General features: G+C 37.7%; 1 protein-coding gene across 1 annotated transcript in view; it reads right to left on the bottom strand.

Moving 5' to 3' along the window:
• Positions 1-19,156, bottom strand: part of LOC133660511 (collagen alpha-1(XIV) chain-like) — a 243,948-nt gene that overhangs the window by 195,147 nt on the left and 29,645 nt on the right. The window contains exons 13-14 of the mRNA XM_062064049.1: positions 14,613-14,752; positions 7,441-7,573 (exon numbers count right to left, since the gene is read on the bottom strand). Coding sequence (XP_061920033.1) covers positions 7,441-7,573; positions 14,613-14,752 — 273 coding nt within the window. The remainder of the gene's footprint in view (positions 1-7,440; positions 7,574-14,612; positions 14,753-19,156) is intronic.

The raw sequence follows: 19,156 nt of genomic DNA, 5'->3' as shown, positions 1-19,156 counted from the left end.
TATTAACATTATTAATAATTACTGAGTAAATAAATAAAGACCTTTGTCAGTTGCTCATAATTGCTAATTATCTGATGAAGTTCAGTTATGTTATCATGATGTGTTCAATGTGGTCATGTAAAATGTGTTATTAGTGGCACATCTAACAGCCTAAATACAAAAAAAGTTAAATGTTCAAAGGTTTGTTATTATTATTTGTTTTCATAACAATATAAAATAAAAGACACCATGATAGCTAACAACAAATTAAAAAATAATATTTAGAATTCTGGACAGTTTATACTGACTTTTGAATGGTGTCAAACTATTTTTTGTCTGGGAAAGTGAACAAGTCTACCTAGAGCAGGGATGTCCAAAGTGCGGCCCGGGGGCCATTTGCGGCCCGCAGGTCATTTTTTAACGGCCTCACGGCCCATTTTAAAATACGATTAAAAAAATTAAAAACATAAAACGTGGTATGAAAGACCAAACAGGTGAAATGTAACAAGAACATTTTGCAATGTTTACCCTATTAACACAAAGCTGCCATGCAGGCTGTTTCTTTCTTTAAAAAAAAATAATGAATGAAAATCAATGTTATTATGAATTATTGACCTATCCAAGTCACATTAAATATTGCACTTTGAGATATTTTTTTGGGAAAATGTTGCATATTTTGTGTTTGCCACATAAACAATTGAGCTGTCTTTCTAAAACGAACAAACAAAAAAACATAAACAAAAATACAACTTATAATTGACGGATAGATCTGAAGTTGATCTCGAGATTATTGTGTTAAAAGTAAACAGTAAAAAAAATGTATAATTTATTTTTTAACACTTTAATGAGTAGGACCCTTTTGGTTCCCCAATAATTTTTGTGTGATTTGTTTTTAAGTGTCATCGCTCAAAAAATAATAATTGATTAAAATCAATGGTGTTATGAGTTATTGACCTTTTTAAGGCTCCAATTATTATATAATCTCAAATATTCCACTTAAAAATGGTATTGGGTGACAATATTGCATATTTTGTGTTTTTTTCATAAAAAAACAGGGTTTTCTTTGACAAAAAGAGCATACGACTTAAATCTTTAAAAACGTTATATTGACAGATAACCTAATGTTGATCTATGGATTTAAAACTTGAATAATAATAAAACTAATAATACTGAATAATGACACATTTTTCATATTTTTTTTAACAAAACACTTTGGGGTCCCCGGGATCAAGCCTGAGTGGAGGCCTAAATGTATATTTTTTATACATATATTGTATTGGTTTTTAAAATAAAAAAAATATCAAAATGGCCCCCGTTTGCTATGATTTTTCAGTGTGCGGCCCTCAGTGGAAAAAGTTTGGACACCCCTGACCTAGAGTTATGGTGCTAAGAAGCCCATTTAGATGTTGTCCAAGAATAGGTTAGTTCTATATCAGTTTTTTCATGAAACATTTATTGTTTTCAATATAGATAATGAAAAATGAACATGTGTGCTCTATTCTCTGTACCACAATTAACAGTGGCTGCTTCATCTGAGTTTGACTCCGGAGCAAATACTCACCCCCAGCAGTCCAATGATGCCTTTGATGGTGAGTGAGTGACGTAGACACTTCTTGGCTGTTTTGGTTTATAAGTGAACTGCTGTAAGACTATCAGTGACAAATACATGAATCAATACCATGGCTATTTCATTTATATCATAGGAAAATATATGCTCAATTTTTTTATAACTCAATTAAAACTTTAATTGAGATTAGATGAGGCTTGTTGTTGTTTTTTATGTTTGTTTCATAACAATGTATTCCATGTGCTCTTTGGTAACCAGTGACGGGCAGTAACAAGCTACATGTAGCTAAGCTATGTAGCTTAACTACATTTTCCAGTAGCTTGGCAGTGGCTTTGCTACTTTTTTAACAAGTAGCTTTTCCTCTAGCTTAGCTACTTTTAAACCCATGTAGCTAGGTAGCTTACATCAAAGCTACAAGCTACAGAGAGAGAAAATGGACTGTGAATCCAGGCCCCCCAAAATATGGAGAAAATCGAATGACGTGGATGAATGAGAACATACATACATACGGGGATAAACGGGGATTGTTGGTTGGTGTTCGTATGATGAGTCACATTTGGCTAAGATTAGGGCGAAACATTACGGACTGGCCAATCAGAGGCAACATAAGACGGATCATTGAAACCAGGAAGCAAAATCATAACAGTCACACACTCATGTCACATGAAGATGAGGGAGTCGGAGACAGAGGGACGCTTCAAGCTGACCACTCAAAAAAAAAAAAACATACCGGTACTTTAAAATGGCAGAGGGATTCTCTCCTGCAGATTAGATTTTTCCTTTAGTGATGACGTCCAAGAAACCCACAATAATGTGTGTCCTTAGCCATATTTAGACACGTGTATGAGTATGCAGAAAACAATGCCCAAAACCAGAGTTTTTAGTTGTTTACTCTGTACACCAAAACCTTAACGGCTCTCTTCATCTAAGACGTTCAACACAAATGTAGGAACGCACATTCAGGTGAGTTGAGGTCATGAACAGTTTTACTGCACATAACCATTACCAACTGTTCCCAAACAACACACAAGTCATTGTGTTTTTTTAGTCAAGATATAGATAGATGCTGTTTTTTACTGTAGGCAAAGAAAATGAAAAACATTATAGGGGTGGGCCAATATAAAGGCACACTTAATAAAAACCAATAGCTGGGTGTGGGGACCCCTAGTTGTAGGGTGTCCCCAGCTAAATGACGGATAATATATAGCAATGGACCTTTTGAACAGTCTAAGTTACATTGATAGATATACAGTAAATGTCTTTAAATGTAGCTTTATGTAGTTATTGACTTTTGCCGTGTAGCTTGCGTCCTGGGCATGACGTTAAAATGCATCCGGCAGTGGAGGCTCCTCTATGGGGTCTTGGGGCACTAGGAGGTTAACCCCTTTACTACTGTTACCCCAGGTGGCCCTTGGCAAAGGCCTAGTTAGTACCTGACTGCCCCCTAGCCAGGGATACGGTGAAGACCTCAACGGCGGAGCAGGCGGAAGACGGTAGATTTAAGAACTACCACAACGGCTGCAATGGCGGAAGAAGGCTGCAGCACAAAATGGTCCCCAGTCGTCATGGACTTTGGACTTGGATTCTCCGGGGATAGCTTCCCTGTGGTTTAGCTACATTTAATCCTGAGTAGTTTGTAGCTTAGATTACTACATTTTCCAATTATCTTGCCCATCACTGGTAATAACATGTTGCAAATCAGTGAAATGAAAATAAAAACAAATACTAACACATACTTTACATTATAAAACTCTGTCTTGTTAAGTTGTTAATTATAAAAAAGGAAACCAATTGTGTGTATTACACCAGGCACCTTCAAGAACATTGAAAACAAGTACATTGAAGTTGGCAATGAATGGTGTAGAGGGGCCCACACCGATACTCTTTCAGGGGGCCCAGAATTCTAAGCAACGGCCGCGGCTTGGAACACCAATCATTGCATTCACCAGTGAAATCGGGACCCCTGATTGAATGGGGGCCCCTAGGCTTCAGCCCATGTATGTCCATGCATATAGGCAGCCCTGCCACTCAACCTTGGATTAGGTAAGGGGTTTCTGAATTACGGGCGCCAACGTCCACAATCTGGCCCATGAAAAGTCTCTAAATCTTTTTTCTTTTTTTTAACCACCAGCAATTGATGTTACTCACAAATGCTCACATTTTGACGACGGTGACCTAAGTTAGTCAATGTCTACGTTTGTTGCAAATATGTGGGTTGGGTCTGTGCATATTTTTATATGGAGCAAATCCAACAAGCTTTCTCACCCAAAAACAACACAAGAAGTAAAAAATAACATAAGTCAACACAAATGTGGCACACAATGTAACATCCCCACTGCACCAGGTGGACATTACAAAAAACACCTTAGTACCATACATATGTCAAAATTACACCCATTATAAAGCATGATGGGTAAATGCAAAAGACTCTCTCTTTGGTGTTGGATTGATGGCAAAACGTTTGTATTTCATATTTTAGTGTTGTCAATGTCTGATAGCAGAAGTTGTAAATAACTGTTTAAAGTTATGTTTTTGTATTTCAGGATTAGTTCTTGGCTGTAGCTTGCTTCAATTAATGCTTTAGCAAACTGAAATGTCTCTGCTCAAAGGTGTAATTTGGCTTTATCCTGGGATGTATTTCTACATGTTTATAATGTTTGGGAAACTTCTCTCTTCAATTTGGTATTGAATCAATCTTTCAGACTTAAATCATAAACATTTTTAAAACTATTCTTAAACTTTAAGGGCAGGCCAACACACACACAATTCAACATCAAGTTGGCATCACAATGGTGCAGTGGTGGTTAGTGCTCGGGGTCTTTCTGTGTGGAGTTTGCATGTTCTTCCCATGACTGCGTGGGTTCCCTCCAGATAATCCGGCTTCCTCCCACCTCCAAAAACATGCATCTGGGAATAGGTTGATTGGCAACACTAAATTGGCCCTAGTGTGTGAATGTGAGTGTGAATGTTGTCTGTCTATCTCAAGTCACCTCCTGCGATGAGGTGGCGACTTGTCCAGGGTGTACCCCGCCTTCCGCCCGAGTTCAGCAGGGATAGGCTCCAGCGGTAGATGATGTTAATGTAGCAATTTAGCTATTAAATGTATTTGCTGTATATTGATGTTAATGTAGCAATTTAGCTATTAAATGTATTTACTGTATATGCTTGCTCTAATTAAATTACAGGCATGGTAATACATTACACATCTCATAAATTTGTGGCATACCCAAATTATTAACAATAATGATCATTTTAAAAACTTGGTCCCTGTCCAAATTTTTTAGCCCGATGTGGCCCATGAGTCAAAAAGCTTGGATTACATCAATCAGGTTTTTAAACCAAGAATAACACTTTAAGACAGTGGTTCTTAACCTTGTTGGAGGTACCGAACCCCACCAGTTTCATATGCGCATTCACCGAACCCTTCTTTAGTTACAAATAAAATGTTTGTTTTTTTCAAATTCAAGACAAAGTTATATGTTTTTGGTAACACTTTAGTATGGGGAACATATTCTAAATAACAAAGACTTAATTTAGAGTTATTTGGTTAGGGTTCGGGTCAGGGTTAGAGGGTTAGGGTTATAATAAGGCCATGCCGAATAAGGCATTAAAGGCCTACTGAAATGAATTTTTTTTATTTAAACGGGTATAGCAGATCTATTCTATGTGTCATACTTGATCATTTCGCGATATTGCCATATTTTTGCTGAAATGATTTAGTATAGAACAACGACGATAAAGATTGCAACTTTTGGTATCTGATAAAAAAAAGGCTTGCCCCTACCGGAAGTAGCGTGACGTAGTCAGTTGAACATATACGCAAAGTTCCCTATTGTTTACAATGATGGCCGCATGAAGTGAGAGAGATTCGGACCGAGAAAGCGACAATTTCCCCATTAATTTGAGCGAGGATGAAAGATTTGTGGATGAGTAAAGTGCAAGTGAAGGACTAGTGGGGAGTTGAAGCTATTCAGATAGGGAAGATGCTGTGAGAGCCGGGGGTGACCTGATATTCAGCTGGGAATGACTACAACAGTAAATAAACACAAGACATATATATACTCTATTAGCCACAACACAACCAGGCTTATATTTAACATGCCACAAATTAATCCTGCATAAAAACACCTGCGTGTTTGTTATGCTAGCTCCTAGCTCCTCTGCTAGCTCCTAGCTCCATAGAACACGCCAATACAATTCAAACACCTGATCAACACACACAATCACTCAGCCCAAAAGACCGTTCACCTAACCCAAGGTTCATAAAGCTTATATATTTTTAAAAAGTTACGTACGTGACGCGCACGTACGGTACGGTACGTGTTATGCTAGCTCCTAGCTCCTATGCTAGCTCCTAGCTCCATAGAACACGCCAATACAATTCAAACACCTGATCAACACACACAATCACTCAGCCCAAAAGACCGTTCACCTAACCAAAGGTTCATAAAGCTTATATATTTTTAAAAAGTTACGTACGTGACGCGCACGTACGTTACGGTACGTGTTATGCTAGCTCCTAGCTCCTATGCTAGCTCCTAGCTCCATAGAACACGCCAATACAATTCAAACACCTGATCAACACACACAATCACTCAGCCCAAAAGACCGTTCACCTAACCAAAGGTTCATAAAGCTTATATATTTTTAAAAAGTTACGTACGTGACGCGCACGTACGGTACGGTACGTGTTATGCTAGCTCCTAGCTCCTATGCTAGCTCCTAGCTCCATAGAACACGCCAATACAATTCAAACACCTGATCAACACACACAATCACTCAGCCCAAAAGACCGTTCACCTAACCCAAGGTTCATAAAGCTTATATATTTTAAAAAAGTTACGTACATACGCAAAAAAAAGTTGCGCACATACGGTCAAGCGATCAAATGTTTAGAAGCCAAAGCTGCATACTCACAGTAGCACGTCTGCGTCTTTGTCATCCAAATCAAAGTAATCCTGGTAAGAGTCTGTGTTGTCCCAGTTCTCTACAGGCGTCTGTGTATCGAAGTCAAAAGTCCTCCTGGTTAGAGTCTCTGTTATCCGAGTTCTTCCATCTTGACTGCATCTTTCGGGAATGTAAACAAAGAAGCGCCGGCTGTGTACTGTTGTGGCTGACTACGTTCGAAAAATACGTCCATTTCGCACCGACAACTTTCTTCTTTGCTTGCTCAGCTTCCTTCTTCATAATGCAATGAACATGATTGAAACAGATTCACGAACACAGATGTCCAGAATACTGTGGAATTATGAAATGAAAACAGAGCTTTTTCGTATTGGCTTCAATGTGGAAAGCATACCCGTGTTCGCCGGTCTACGTCACGCGCATACGTCATCCTCAGAGGCGTTTCGAACCGGAAGTTTAGCGGCAAATTTAAAATGTCACTTTATAAGTTAACCCGGCCGTATTGGCATGTGTTATAATGTTAAGATTTCATCATTGATATATAAACTATCAGACTGCGTGGTCGGTAGTAGTGGGTTTCAGTAGGCCTTTAATAAGTACTTAATAATGACTAGTTAAGAGCCAATATGTTACTAATTTGCATGTTAATAAGCAACTAATTAATGGTGAAAATGTTCCCCATACTAAAGTGTTACCATGTTTTTTTTACTGGTGCACAAAATGAACCGTGCATGAACATCACTTTGTTCAAACAACAAAACCAAGGCAGTGCATAAACTCACAACAAATTACACACCTGCAAATCAGTCAAACGTTGCCGTATCCGTAATACGCCGATAGGGAGAAGTTTGTATTTACACGATGAGTCGGGTGTGTTTTGACCTCCGCCGAACCCCTGAGGCCGACTCACCGAACCCCTAGGGTTCGATCGAACCCAGGTTAAGAACCACTGCTTTTAGGTGACCGTGAAAAAGTCGCACACATCTTACATGTGGTCTCTGTGACAGAGACAGTGGCGCTCTCTGATTGGTCTTTGAAAACTGCCGTCAACATAACTTCATACTCAGTGGAGGGGCTCAGATCAGTCAGGATGTATCGGTTATCACTTCTACTCAGGACTACCTGCAAAGGAAAAACACACACAGAATGTATTTAGGAAAGAACAACAACACACTAATACCAGAACAGTACAGAACACACAATACAGTTATTTAGCATTTCTCACATTATTAGCGTAATCAAATGTCAGGTTGCGTTTTAAAAAAGTGCTTAAGGGGTTCACAGACCTCAAATTGTACCATATTACCAGAAATGTGACAAGAGTATTTATTTTCTGAATAGCAGGCCAGATTTATAACCTAAAGGTCATTTATTTGAGTTGAGAGAGGCATAAAAACTAAAATAACGGAATGTCCGGTTTTATGACTTCAGTGAAATAAAGTGTGAGTATAAAAAAAACCCGACATCCTTTTCAAATCCTGCTCAGCTTTAATTCTACTCGCTGTGTTAAGTTTAACAAGATGTAGCTAGTTATTCAAACATGCGCAGTGACTGCCAGTTGGGTCCCACTGCTGCAGCGGCAGATGTCCAAACAACATCTGTACGACCCATACATGAATCATTGCCCATGGTAGAACTTGCTTCCACAGACGGCAACACTGAAATTGGAATTTACTGTAAGCGACTTAACATCCACAGTTGCAATGATGGATTTATTGTCAGAACTCTTAAACTCTCTGTAGCATGTTACATTTCTTTTACTAGTGAAGCTAGACATTTGTTGTTTTATGCATAACACAAAATCAAAATTAAAAATATATACTTTTTTTTTTACAGTCTACAACACCGTAGTAGTTTTAGTGATAAAGCAAAATAATTGTATTTATTATAATGCAATTATGCCAAACTGCATAATTGCATTATGCAATTTCAAACAGCCTTGTTCAGAGTAGCTGGGTTTGGCGACTGTCCTGTCTGGAGATGGGCATTGTTTAGAGATGTCCGATAATGGCTTTTTTGCTGATATCCAATATTCCGATATTGTCCAACTCTTAATTACCGATTACGATATCAACCGATACCGATATATACAGTCGTGGAATTAACACATGCCTAATTTTGTTGTGATGCCCCACTGGATGCATAAAACAATGTAACAAGGTTTTCCAAAATAAATCAACTCGAATTATGGAAAAAAATGACAACATGGCACTGCCATATTTATTATTGAAGTCACAAAGTGCATTATTTTTTTTAACATGCCTCAAAACAGCAGCTTGGAATTTGGGACATGCTCTCCCTGAGAGAGCATGAGGTGCGGATGTTCTCCCGAAATGTGTTTGTCATTCTTGTTTGGTGTGAGTTCACAGTGTGGCGCATATTTTTAACAGTGTTAACGTTGTTTATACGGCTACCCTCCGTGTGACCTGTATGGCTGTTGACCAAGTATGCGTGCATTCACTTGTGTGTGCGAAAAGCCGTAGATATTATGTGATAGGGCCGGCAGGCAAAGACAGTGCCTTTAAGGTTTATTGGCGCTCTGTACTTCTCCCTACGTCCGTGTACCACTCCGTACAGCGGCGTTTTAAAAAGTCATACATTTTACTTTTTGAAACCGATACCGATAATTTCCGATATTACATTTTAAAGCATTTATCTCTAGTATTGTTTGTATTTTAACCAATACTGGTTTCAAATTGGTTATTTTGAAATGGAGCAGGTGCTTCAACGTGCCTGAACCAGTAATTAAAAAATGGAAAACATCCACATTTTGTTTGAAAACAGAATTTTAGTGAATTTTATGACATGCAAATTGAACATAATTGTAATTTAAATACTTTAATAATATGAATAAAATGATGACAAGAAACACATATCAATAAAGCACTATCTATCTATCTATATGAACGATATGAAATGAATTCCACAACAAATTGTCATAATTATCGCAGCAATGCAAAACACAGAGAAAGTGCAAAAACAAAAACACACTGTAGTTGTACTGTAACATTAATGCTCTGAATTTTAGCGTCTGTGAATACAACTTGCCTGCCCTGATTGCTGTTTGATTGGTGCATAATAAGGAAGTGTTGCTGTTAAAGTTAAAGTCCCAACGATAGTCACACACACACTAGCTGTGGTGAAATTATCCTCTGCATTTGACCCATCCCCATGATAACCCCCGGGAGGTGAGGGGAGCAGTGAGCAGCAGCGGTGGCCGCGCTCAGGAATAATTTGGTGATTTAACCCCCAATTCCAACCCCATGATGCTGAGTGCCAAGCAGGGAGGCAATGGGTCCCATTTTTATAGTCTTTGGTATGACTCGGCCGGGGTTTGAACTCACGGTTAGACTCCAGTCTCAGGGCGGACACTCTAACCACAAGACCACTGAGCAGGTTTGTGGTTGTGGAGAGCACTTCGGCGACATGTACTGTATGTGTGGTGGTGGGACTGAGGACTGGTGTTGGGTGTTCAGATTGGCAATAAAGATTAAAAACAGCGTCCAACGCTGTGTGCCTCTCCCAGGACGCTACATTACTTACAAGATGTTACTTGTACAATATTACTTATTAGGGCTGTAATGACTCTTTTGTGGAATCAATTAACTCAATCAGAAAAAAAAGATTGATTTGTATCAGGTTGCTGCGATGATTCGTTTAATGAGTAAAATACACAAGCATATTGCTCCTAGGCACACAAGAGCAGTGTGCCAATTGGTGATCTAGCTTGCGCTACCGGTAATGTGGTCCATGTGCGTGGGAAGTGGGGGGTGGGGCGAGTGGTGTGCAGATAAAAAGAGATGGCTAAGAAAAACAACCACTAAGTCGAAAAAAGGCAAAGAGCTCAGAGAAGATAAGTTAGGTTTTTCCATCATTTCCATTTTTCTGCATTATTTTGTATCTCTAGTTATCATTACGTATATGTATAGTTGTATTTGAACAACTGTATTGTTGATAATAGAGGTAAATTATAGGTATTGTTCACTATCAACAGCGCTATTTCTATTGGTATTTGTATTGCTCCATTTGTAGTATAATAATGCTCATTGTCATTTCTGTATTATTTATTTCGCTAACTGCTTCTTTGCTATCACTTTTACCATCATATTTGTACATGTCGTATTTGCTGATGTTGTTCTATTGTTGTTGTTGTTGTTGTGTTTGCTGTTGTTGTTTTTGTCTCTCTGTTTAATACTCCTCTAGTCCCCACAATTCCCCCCCCCCCCCCGTCTTCCTTTTTTTTCTCTTTCTATCCTCTCCTGCTCCCGCCCGGCTGCATCAAATGATAATATAAATACATTTAATAAAGTCAAATACAAATAAGGCAACAAGAGAAGTATCCTACACTTCTCTTTAGTAAAGTAAATCTGAACAGCCGATATGGGCATCTACATCTATTATATGATTTGCCTGAGAAGCTGGACAGGACAAAAAAATAAATAAAAATAAAAAAAGTGAAAAAGACAGATATCGTAGTGAAATGTGTGTGCTGTCAAATAGAGCTGACTAGATCACAGTATATGACACTACCAGAAAGCATCCTGCATATTTAAGAGCAGCAAACAAGCAGAAACAAGGTAAAAGTATATTTGGGCAGCTAACATCTTATATGTTTTACTTGCATAATAAATGTTTTATTCAAACACATATGAGGACATATGAAGATTTACAGTTTGTATTTTAATGCTAACCAATTGTTTGTCCAATGGGGGTTGAGGTGTATGTGTGTAAGAAGAAGGGGGGAGGGATTTCAGAGCTTCTTTCGTTGCAATGGTCTCACTGGGGTGTTTACAGCATGAACTTGTCAAGGCCAATGCAGAGGGGGCCGAATTGTAGTTAACATCGTATTTTGGTTAGGGCGAGCAAACACATTCCAATGGTTTTTTTGCTCTAGTTGTCTGTTCTGTTTCTAAAATGTATCACAAAATTGCCTTACAGAGTGGAAGGCTTCTTCGAGATGTTATCCATAGCAGACCAGAGCAACATACAATCCAATCAGCAGATGACCTGTTATCACAGCTCCTAATGGATAGGCATCTTCAATGTCTTTGACTTCAACAGAAAAGTATCTCCAAGCACATGACTCTCCACTGTGGATAATGCATATGTTTAAGAGCTATTTCTTTATTCATAATCATGTTTGAATCAGCTCATATTTTTTTCCTTAATTTTACTCTGTATACTAGTTTCTCTTTGTCTTCAGATTGCCTGGTTAGACAGGGTCGTAAACCATCAGGAATGTGAACACAACCCCCAAGTCTCTCTTCTTATCAGTGTTGAGGGGGTGGGGGGAGATGGGTGCTTTCTTTGTGTGAAAAGAGTTGCTTTTTGCCTGTGGAATGCCAGATCAACTTGGGCTACGCATTTGTATGTGTTGTTCGAGGCTGGTCTCTATTCTCAAATATTTGACAATAAATTACAAAATACCTATACTGTGCTTGGTGTATATTCGAGATCAGTTTATGTGTCATCTAAGGAACTTGGGACTGACCAGCGTTTTACATCCCACTTGGAGGAACATCTGGTCAAACGCAACAACACTCATGTATCCAGAGGCAAACATGTTGTCAGGACAGGCAGGTTCCCCCAAACCTCAGCTTCTCATCAAAATCTTGTCAATTGAGTTGAGAGACCAGTTTATAAATTCCATGTTTTAGATTTTGGACAACAGTACAAAAGAGATGCTCTTAGAAAATTAAGACAGGACAAAACGAGACAAAGCAGAAAAGCAGGAGAGTTAAGGGAGAGGGAGGGCAAGTGTCTGCCTCCGTTGAGAGCCAGAATATGTGGTGATGCTTCTGTAATGGTAACATTTTAATGTTAGAGTATGTGTGTCAATTACTCGTTTAATATAAAAAAGTAATTGATTACTCGATACTTGATTACTAAAATAATCAGTAGCCACAGCCCTATTACCTTACATCACTTGTTGCAGCTCACTGAGTATTCATTTATCTAGCACCAAAACCAGGCACTGATAGCTACTTTTTTTTTTTACTACCGTTTATGTTGACATATGTAGGGACTAATAGTATTAATGATAAACCAACTGTTGGTATTACTAATATAAATTCAAATTATCGTAAAACCGTGATTGATAACCAAATTTCAACAAACTCACGCACCGGTGGTACTGCTCATTTACTGGAGAAGGACATGTTCGAAATAAACTTAAACCACACAAACCACAAGGTAGCTAGCGCCAGCTCGCTAGCTTAAATGTTAACATGAATACAAGAGACAACGTATTTTCCCGTTATAAACAACATACCAAAATCTAAACTTGTATACATTTCCGTCTGAGCAACTAAGCTATTCACTTTTGCACATTGAACCTAAAGGCTGTGGTGTCTTAGGACATAGTGATGGATGTGAAGAGCCAAACACGAAGGTGTGGACAACAGGAAGTGAGTCTGCGTCACATCACAAAAGCAGACGGGCAACCCTTGTTTTGCCTTTATCTTCAAAAAACACTTAAAAACCATTGGAAATTAACATGGAAAAAGGTGAGCATATTTAAACACTTAAAGAACAATAAAATGTCTCTTAAGAAGCCGGAACAATATTTGTTTCTTGTGCCAAAAAAAGTATTATGTCTATTGTTTTTCGTTTAAACAAAACTGAATAAGCGGTAGAAAATGGATGGATGGATGGATAGTTAAAAAATTTGAGCACATTTGACGATACTGTGATAATAATGGTCACCGTGATATGAAATGTTCTTATCGTTACATCCGTAGTGACAAACAAGAGGGACTTTGACATTTGATTTGATTTAATTGACACTCAGACCAGTTAGCCAAATGTTGAAATTGAAATAAAAAAATGACCCAGACAACAGCCACGATATGACTTATACACTGGAGGAAAATGATGAATAACCCTGAAGTCAATACATTACTAAATTACAAAAAATTCAATCTGCTCTAATATCCTCTGCAGGCTGGGAGGTGCTGTAATAATGTGTGATGTTCTGTGCATCCAACAACACTGCAGCTCTGTTTAGCATATGCCTTTGACATGATGTGGATTTGGGTTGTTGCAGGTGAGAAAAGACAATGGCAGAGAAACTCGGCGGTCTTGTGTAAATCAGACGAATTGTTTTATTATAATCTGCACAAAATCTGTCTGCTAAAAGACTTTGTGACAAATGCTGCAGACATAAAATCACTTGGTTGTTTAATTTCACACTTGGTTGGGCAGGCACTCTATATTCTCCAAATATGTGCATACAAACAATTAAAAACTCAGTTGAACACATATTGTGTGAATACATTTAAATTAAAAAGACAATTATACATTTATTATATACCTTTCACAGCAACCAATTAGTGTTGTCATTATCATATGTGTGCCACAGTGTGTATTTCGATCATAATGAGTTGCTGCATGACTTGTGTTGTTTCTGACTTTGAATGTTGCCTACCTTCTCTGCATCCTGGGATCAACAGCAACCATGCACCACCGTGACCAATATGCAGTTAAAATTAATTGTGTGATTCATTTGCGTAATGCTGTAATTTTGTGTGATTCATCGCATGCGTTAATGCGTTAACTTTGACAGCCCTAATTACAATATACTAAATATGTGAACATTGCACCTGTGAAATTGTATCGCAGCATTAAATAACAAATGACACATTTACTGCAAGAGGGTAACAGACAGGGACTCTTCGTATCTGTGCTTGCAGCCCACCTCTCTCACTCCCAAGAGTCATATTCTCAGCACTAATCACTCTCAGCAAAAACACACACTAACACACACTCACACACAGGCAGGCACACACATACACGCACAGTTAATCAGACATGAGAGGGTTCTATCGCTGCCTCACAGTTGTCTCTAAACCCTAGATCAGTGTAATAAAACACCCAGGCCAGTCATTTGTGGGTCCATTCAGCTTTTATGTATACTCGGTCATGTCAGGGGTTTTACCAGCTTAAGTGGAGTAGTTAGGGCTACACAGCACAAAATCCACTTTATCTGCGCAACTGAGTAGACTGCAGTCTGATGCGAAAATGGTGACATCCTGGATTTCACTGGAATTGTTAGTCAGATTGGATGAGAAGATAATACCCCACATTTGTGGTGGGTAAAACCAATTAATGATGTTTGCATTAACAGTCAACTTCAACTGCAGTACCACACAATTGTACAAACCTCCTTTGTGTCGCCACCTGTGGATGGTGCCCAGGAAAGTCTGTAGATGATGATGTCATCAGCTGAGTGATCCCAGATTACCTGAAAACTGTCTGGACTGACATCACTGGAACGAAAGTGTAGGGGACCTGGAACTGGAGCTAACAGATGAAGAGAAAATGTATTTATTTATTTTTTTTTACATCACAAGCTTTTTGGTTAATCTAATGTTGAGTATAGAGATAACACAATTCCAATTTCTAAAGAACAAAAATTCATGTTATAGATTTATTTATTATATTTTTATACAGTATATACTTTTATATATTCTTTAAAATGTAAAATCTGTATAATGGGTTTTCAGTATAGTTAATTTTAGTTTATTTTGAACATGCATAAAATACAATGCATCACATATTTCCAATTGTTTCATTACAGCACGTCCGAAAAGGAGTAGAAAGAAGCAAAGCTTATTTAATCATACTCCTTTTCATATCGTAGCAGTTTTATCCCATTTCGTTGTTCTCTGTTTGTAACAGAACAGTGAATAAATAAATTAGTATATCAATTAATGTACAATAAGTAAGTAAACAAAAATGAAATATATGAATGAATATAAGCGATATAAACATATACACAATAATTAAAGTTTTCACAAGTATGCAACATAAACAGGTCAAAGTATTCATTATTTAAAAGGATGAAGCAGCAAACTTTGATTCACTTGACTGTACAGTTCTACACAGTTGATTTACATAGTTAGATGCACCAAGCCTTTCTAGTACCATATTGACCCGCATATAAGATGACCCGGTATATAAAACAACCCCAATTTGTATCATGTTACTACTTTATTTTATTCCTCTGCAATGTATCAGACTCATCTGGTATTACAGTGGTGCATAAACATACGAGCACCTTAATTTACTAGTGATTTGAGATATAGTATGTAAGTTGCGAGCATATCTTGAGATACGAGCATTTCCACCATCGGTTGAAGTAATATTTGCAACAGGGGTGTGACGTTTAAATAACAAAGAGTAAATATATTGTTACACGTTGCGCTCCCTGCTTTGTTTACATAAGAAATAAACATTCCTTTTGATTACAGCTCAGTTCACGTGCACATACAGCACTGACAGAGACCGACACAATCCTGCCCGCCAACCATCAGAACTAAGAAAGTTGGTGTGAAAGAGGAGAAGCGGGAGACCAAATCAGAGAAAGAAACCAATAAAAATATGTCCTACCTGTTGGCAGCCTACCCGCCGAGACAAGCCCACTGTAGCATCAATCTGCATCACACAAGCTGCAGCGAGCCTCCGCGGCATGTGGCCACAAACAACAAACATTTATCCATGAAAATATTGATTAGCTGCAGATGCTGTTTGACATGTTTCCATTTGTCCAGTCTAATTCTAATTTAACAAACTGGATGGTCGATTATTACCTTTGGTACACAGACATACATATTGCCTGTTGTCAACTGACTTCTTCGGTCCGTCACTTAAATTCATCCATGCGCAACATAAACAAGCGATTTCCTAGTTCTTACACGGAGACAGTGATACAGGCTATAACGAAATAAAAACACGCAACCAGCTCAATGAAAACAAGTCACTAATAATAAGCAGGTAATTCATGGATGTATATGCTGGACAATATTATTACATTACTACATAAAACTACTGCAGTTGTTCGTAGTATCTGCTATTGTAATAATTTTCAAACAATATGTATTGTCTAAAAGTTTGTTTTTCTTTTCAAAATGCATGTTGCATGTTAACATTATAGTGTTTTGGGACGGCGAAGCACAGATAGAATTTCGATGGACGGGGCTGATTTGAGATTTGAGTGTTCATTGTGTTTGTAGGTTGAAGTATCACTATATCATATTTCTTAACTGCTCGCCAGTTGTTTAATGACTTCATGGATCACCATTATTTAAAAATTTGCCTCATAAACCCTCCTCTGTTGTTTGGTAACTTCTCTCTACAGGTCACTGGTGTGTGAGTGACAGGAAGAAAAGCATTGACTCACTTTGTGGCCGTGTTGCGCCACCTGTTGGGTTTTTACAAATCTAATATATACAAACTGTTTAATGTATATATTAATGATATGTTTAATACATCCAAAGTACTGAAATTTATACTATTTGCAGACAACACAAATATATTCTACAGTAGTGATGACTATAATGAGCTCATAAATACAGTAAACACAGAACTAAACATAGTAAAAAAAATGGATGGACACAAATAAATTACCTTTGAATATAAATAAAACTAAGATAGTGATGTTTGGAAATCGCAACATAACGTCTGAACAGAAAATAAGTATTGATGGTACCCAAATTGAAATCGTAAATGAGAATACATTTTTGGGAGTAATAATTGATAGTAAACTATCATAGAAACCTCATGTCAGACACATTAAAACAAAAATCTCCAAAAGCCTCTCAATTATAAACAAAGCAAATCTATACCTCAATGAAAATGCACTCCGTACTCTATACTGTACCTTGGTACTCCCACACCTTACATACTGTGTTGAAGTATGGGGGAATACTTACCACAACACAATTCATCCTCTGATCATATTACAGAAAAGAGCAGTGCGAATCATTCACAACGTTGGTTATTTAGAACATACTCATAATCTGTTTATGCAATCAAAGTTGCTCAAATTTGATGACCTTGTTAAATATAATACATTAATAATCTTATATAAAGCATTTAACAAATGATTGCCGCCTAATCTACAACGTTTTTTTATACGACGAGTGCAGGCTCATAACTTGAGAGGCTTTGGATATTTCTTATTGCCGAGAGCTCAAACCACTCGTAAACGTTTTTGTGTGTCTGTATGCGGAGTAAAACTATGGAACAAACTGGATTTACAACACAAGCAATGCCAAACTATTAATCGATTTAAACTATTATACAAACATGGGGTCTGGTTCAAATATAGAGATGAGGGTCTTTGATTTGACCTGCTGTTATACTCTGTCTCAAAGTGTTAACATGTGCTCAATGTTTCCTTACCATTATTGCTATGCTGTCTATTACCATTATTGTTATGCTGTCTATTACCATTATTTTTATGTTGTCTATTACCATTGTTGGTATATTCATTATTCCTACATTGTTGATACAAATTATTGTTACATTGTAATAATTATTGTTACCTGTGGTAATGCCACTATGATACAACATTTGTATTATAATCCTTGAACAAAGTAAGAGTGAAACTCATGTGAATAATCACTGAATGGAGAACTGGGGGTGGGATTAAATAGATTATTTTCTTCCCACTCCCTTTCAGGCAAAACTGGACAATCATGCATTACATACTATACATTACCTTTTGCACTATATTAATTTATATTATTATGTGTTGTCAACTTTGTACTTTTTTATGTCATTGCCTGAAATAATTAAATAAATGAAAAAAAATAAATAAAAATAATTCTAGAGCACGAATGTAAGAACACTTTTTCAGACTCATTTTCCAGGGAAAAATAAACCGTCTTATATTTGGCTCAATACCGCACTACTAGAATACAGGTATTTATAAAACAGAGCGTGTCTGATATATGTCAATTGCATTGTGAGAAATCCTTGCAACTTTTCTCACCATTGTATCACCACAATCTTTGTACTCCCATTTTGTATAATCCCATGTTGTGCTTGACGCAATTAACGTTTGCCACGTGATAAATAAAACCATTACCACATTATAGATTGAAGAGGGCCCCCGTTTCTTGCCAGAAGTCCATTTCTTTCTGCTGACTCAACGCTGCAGTGTCAGTGTAGCTTGTTGCTCAAAGGGATATTCCGACCAATCAATAACCGTTAGCTTGATTGAATAGTCAGGGACAGGGAAATGACCTTTTAATGTGACTGGCCTATTATGCTGAGGTGTAAATGAGGCGGGCATGCTGCCAACAGAACAGAGTGAGCAGTAGGGGTAATACCATTTTACACCGTTTGGCACGACCAGAAAAAGGACTCACCTTTAAAAATTATTGATAGACCATTTCGTTCAAACCGAGTACAGATTGAAAAAAGTAGAGATTGGATTAGGAAATGAAATATGGACAATAAAGAAGATGAAGTTGGGGCAACCTTTATATTTACTGTGTATTCAAATTGGTACTTATGACTTGTGTTCACTGGGTGGAAAGTCACTCATGAACAATTTAAAAACTAGCTATGTATTTACATGGCGGTAGTAGGAGCAAACTATATGGCCAACTTATTCTTAAAGGCACACTCCACACAGCTAGCCATTTACTGTATGTTGGTTGCCCATTAAGCTAAAAGTGATTTTTACAAATACTGTAATTTATTGCTAGATTGATACTATTTCAACATGTTGGACAATATTCACCAACCTTAAGATCAATGCCAAGCCACACATCTACTCTCCCGTAGAACATGGGTGTCAAAGTCAAAGTAATTTGCGGGCCAGATCCGGCCCGCAAATTAATTATCTATGGCAGGGGTGTCCAAACTTTTTCCACTGAGGGCCGCACACTGAAAAATCAAAGCAAGCGGGGGCCA

This window comes from Entelurus aequoreus, linkage group LG11, assembly GCF_033978785.1.
Source record: "Entelurus aequoreus isolate RoL-2023_Sb linkage group LG11, RoL_Eaeq_v1.1, whole genome shotgun sequence".
In the NCBI taxonomy this organism is placed as follows: Eukaryota; Metazoa; Chordata; class Actinopteri; order Syngnathiformes; family Syngnathidae; genus Entelurus; species Entelurus aequoreus.
Note: the sequence above shows the minus strand (reverse complement) of the source record. Positions and strands in the feature narration are given on the sequence as shown.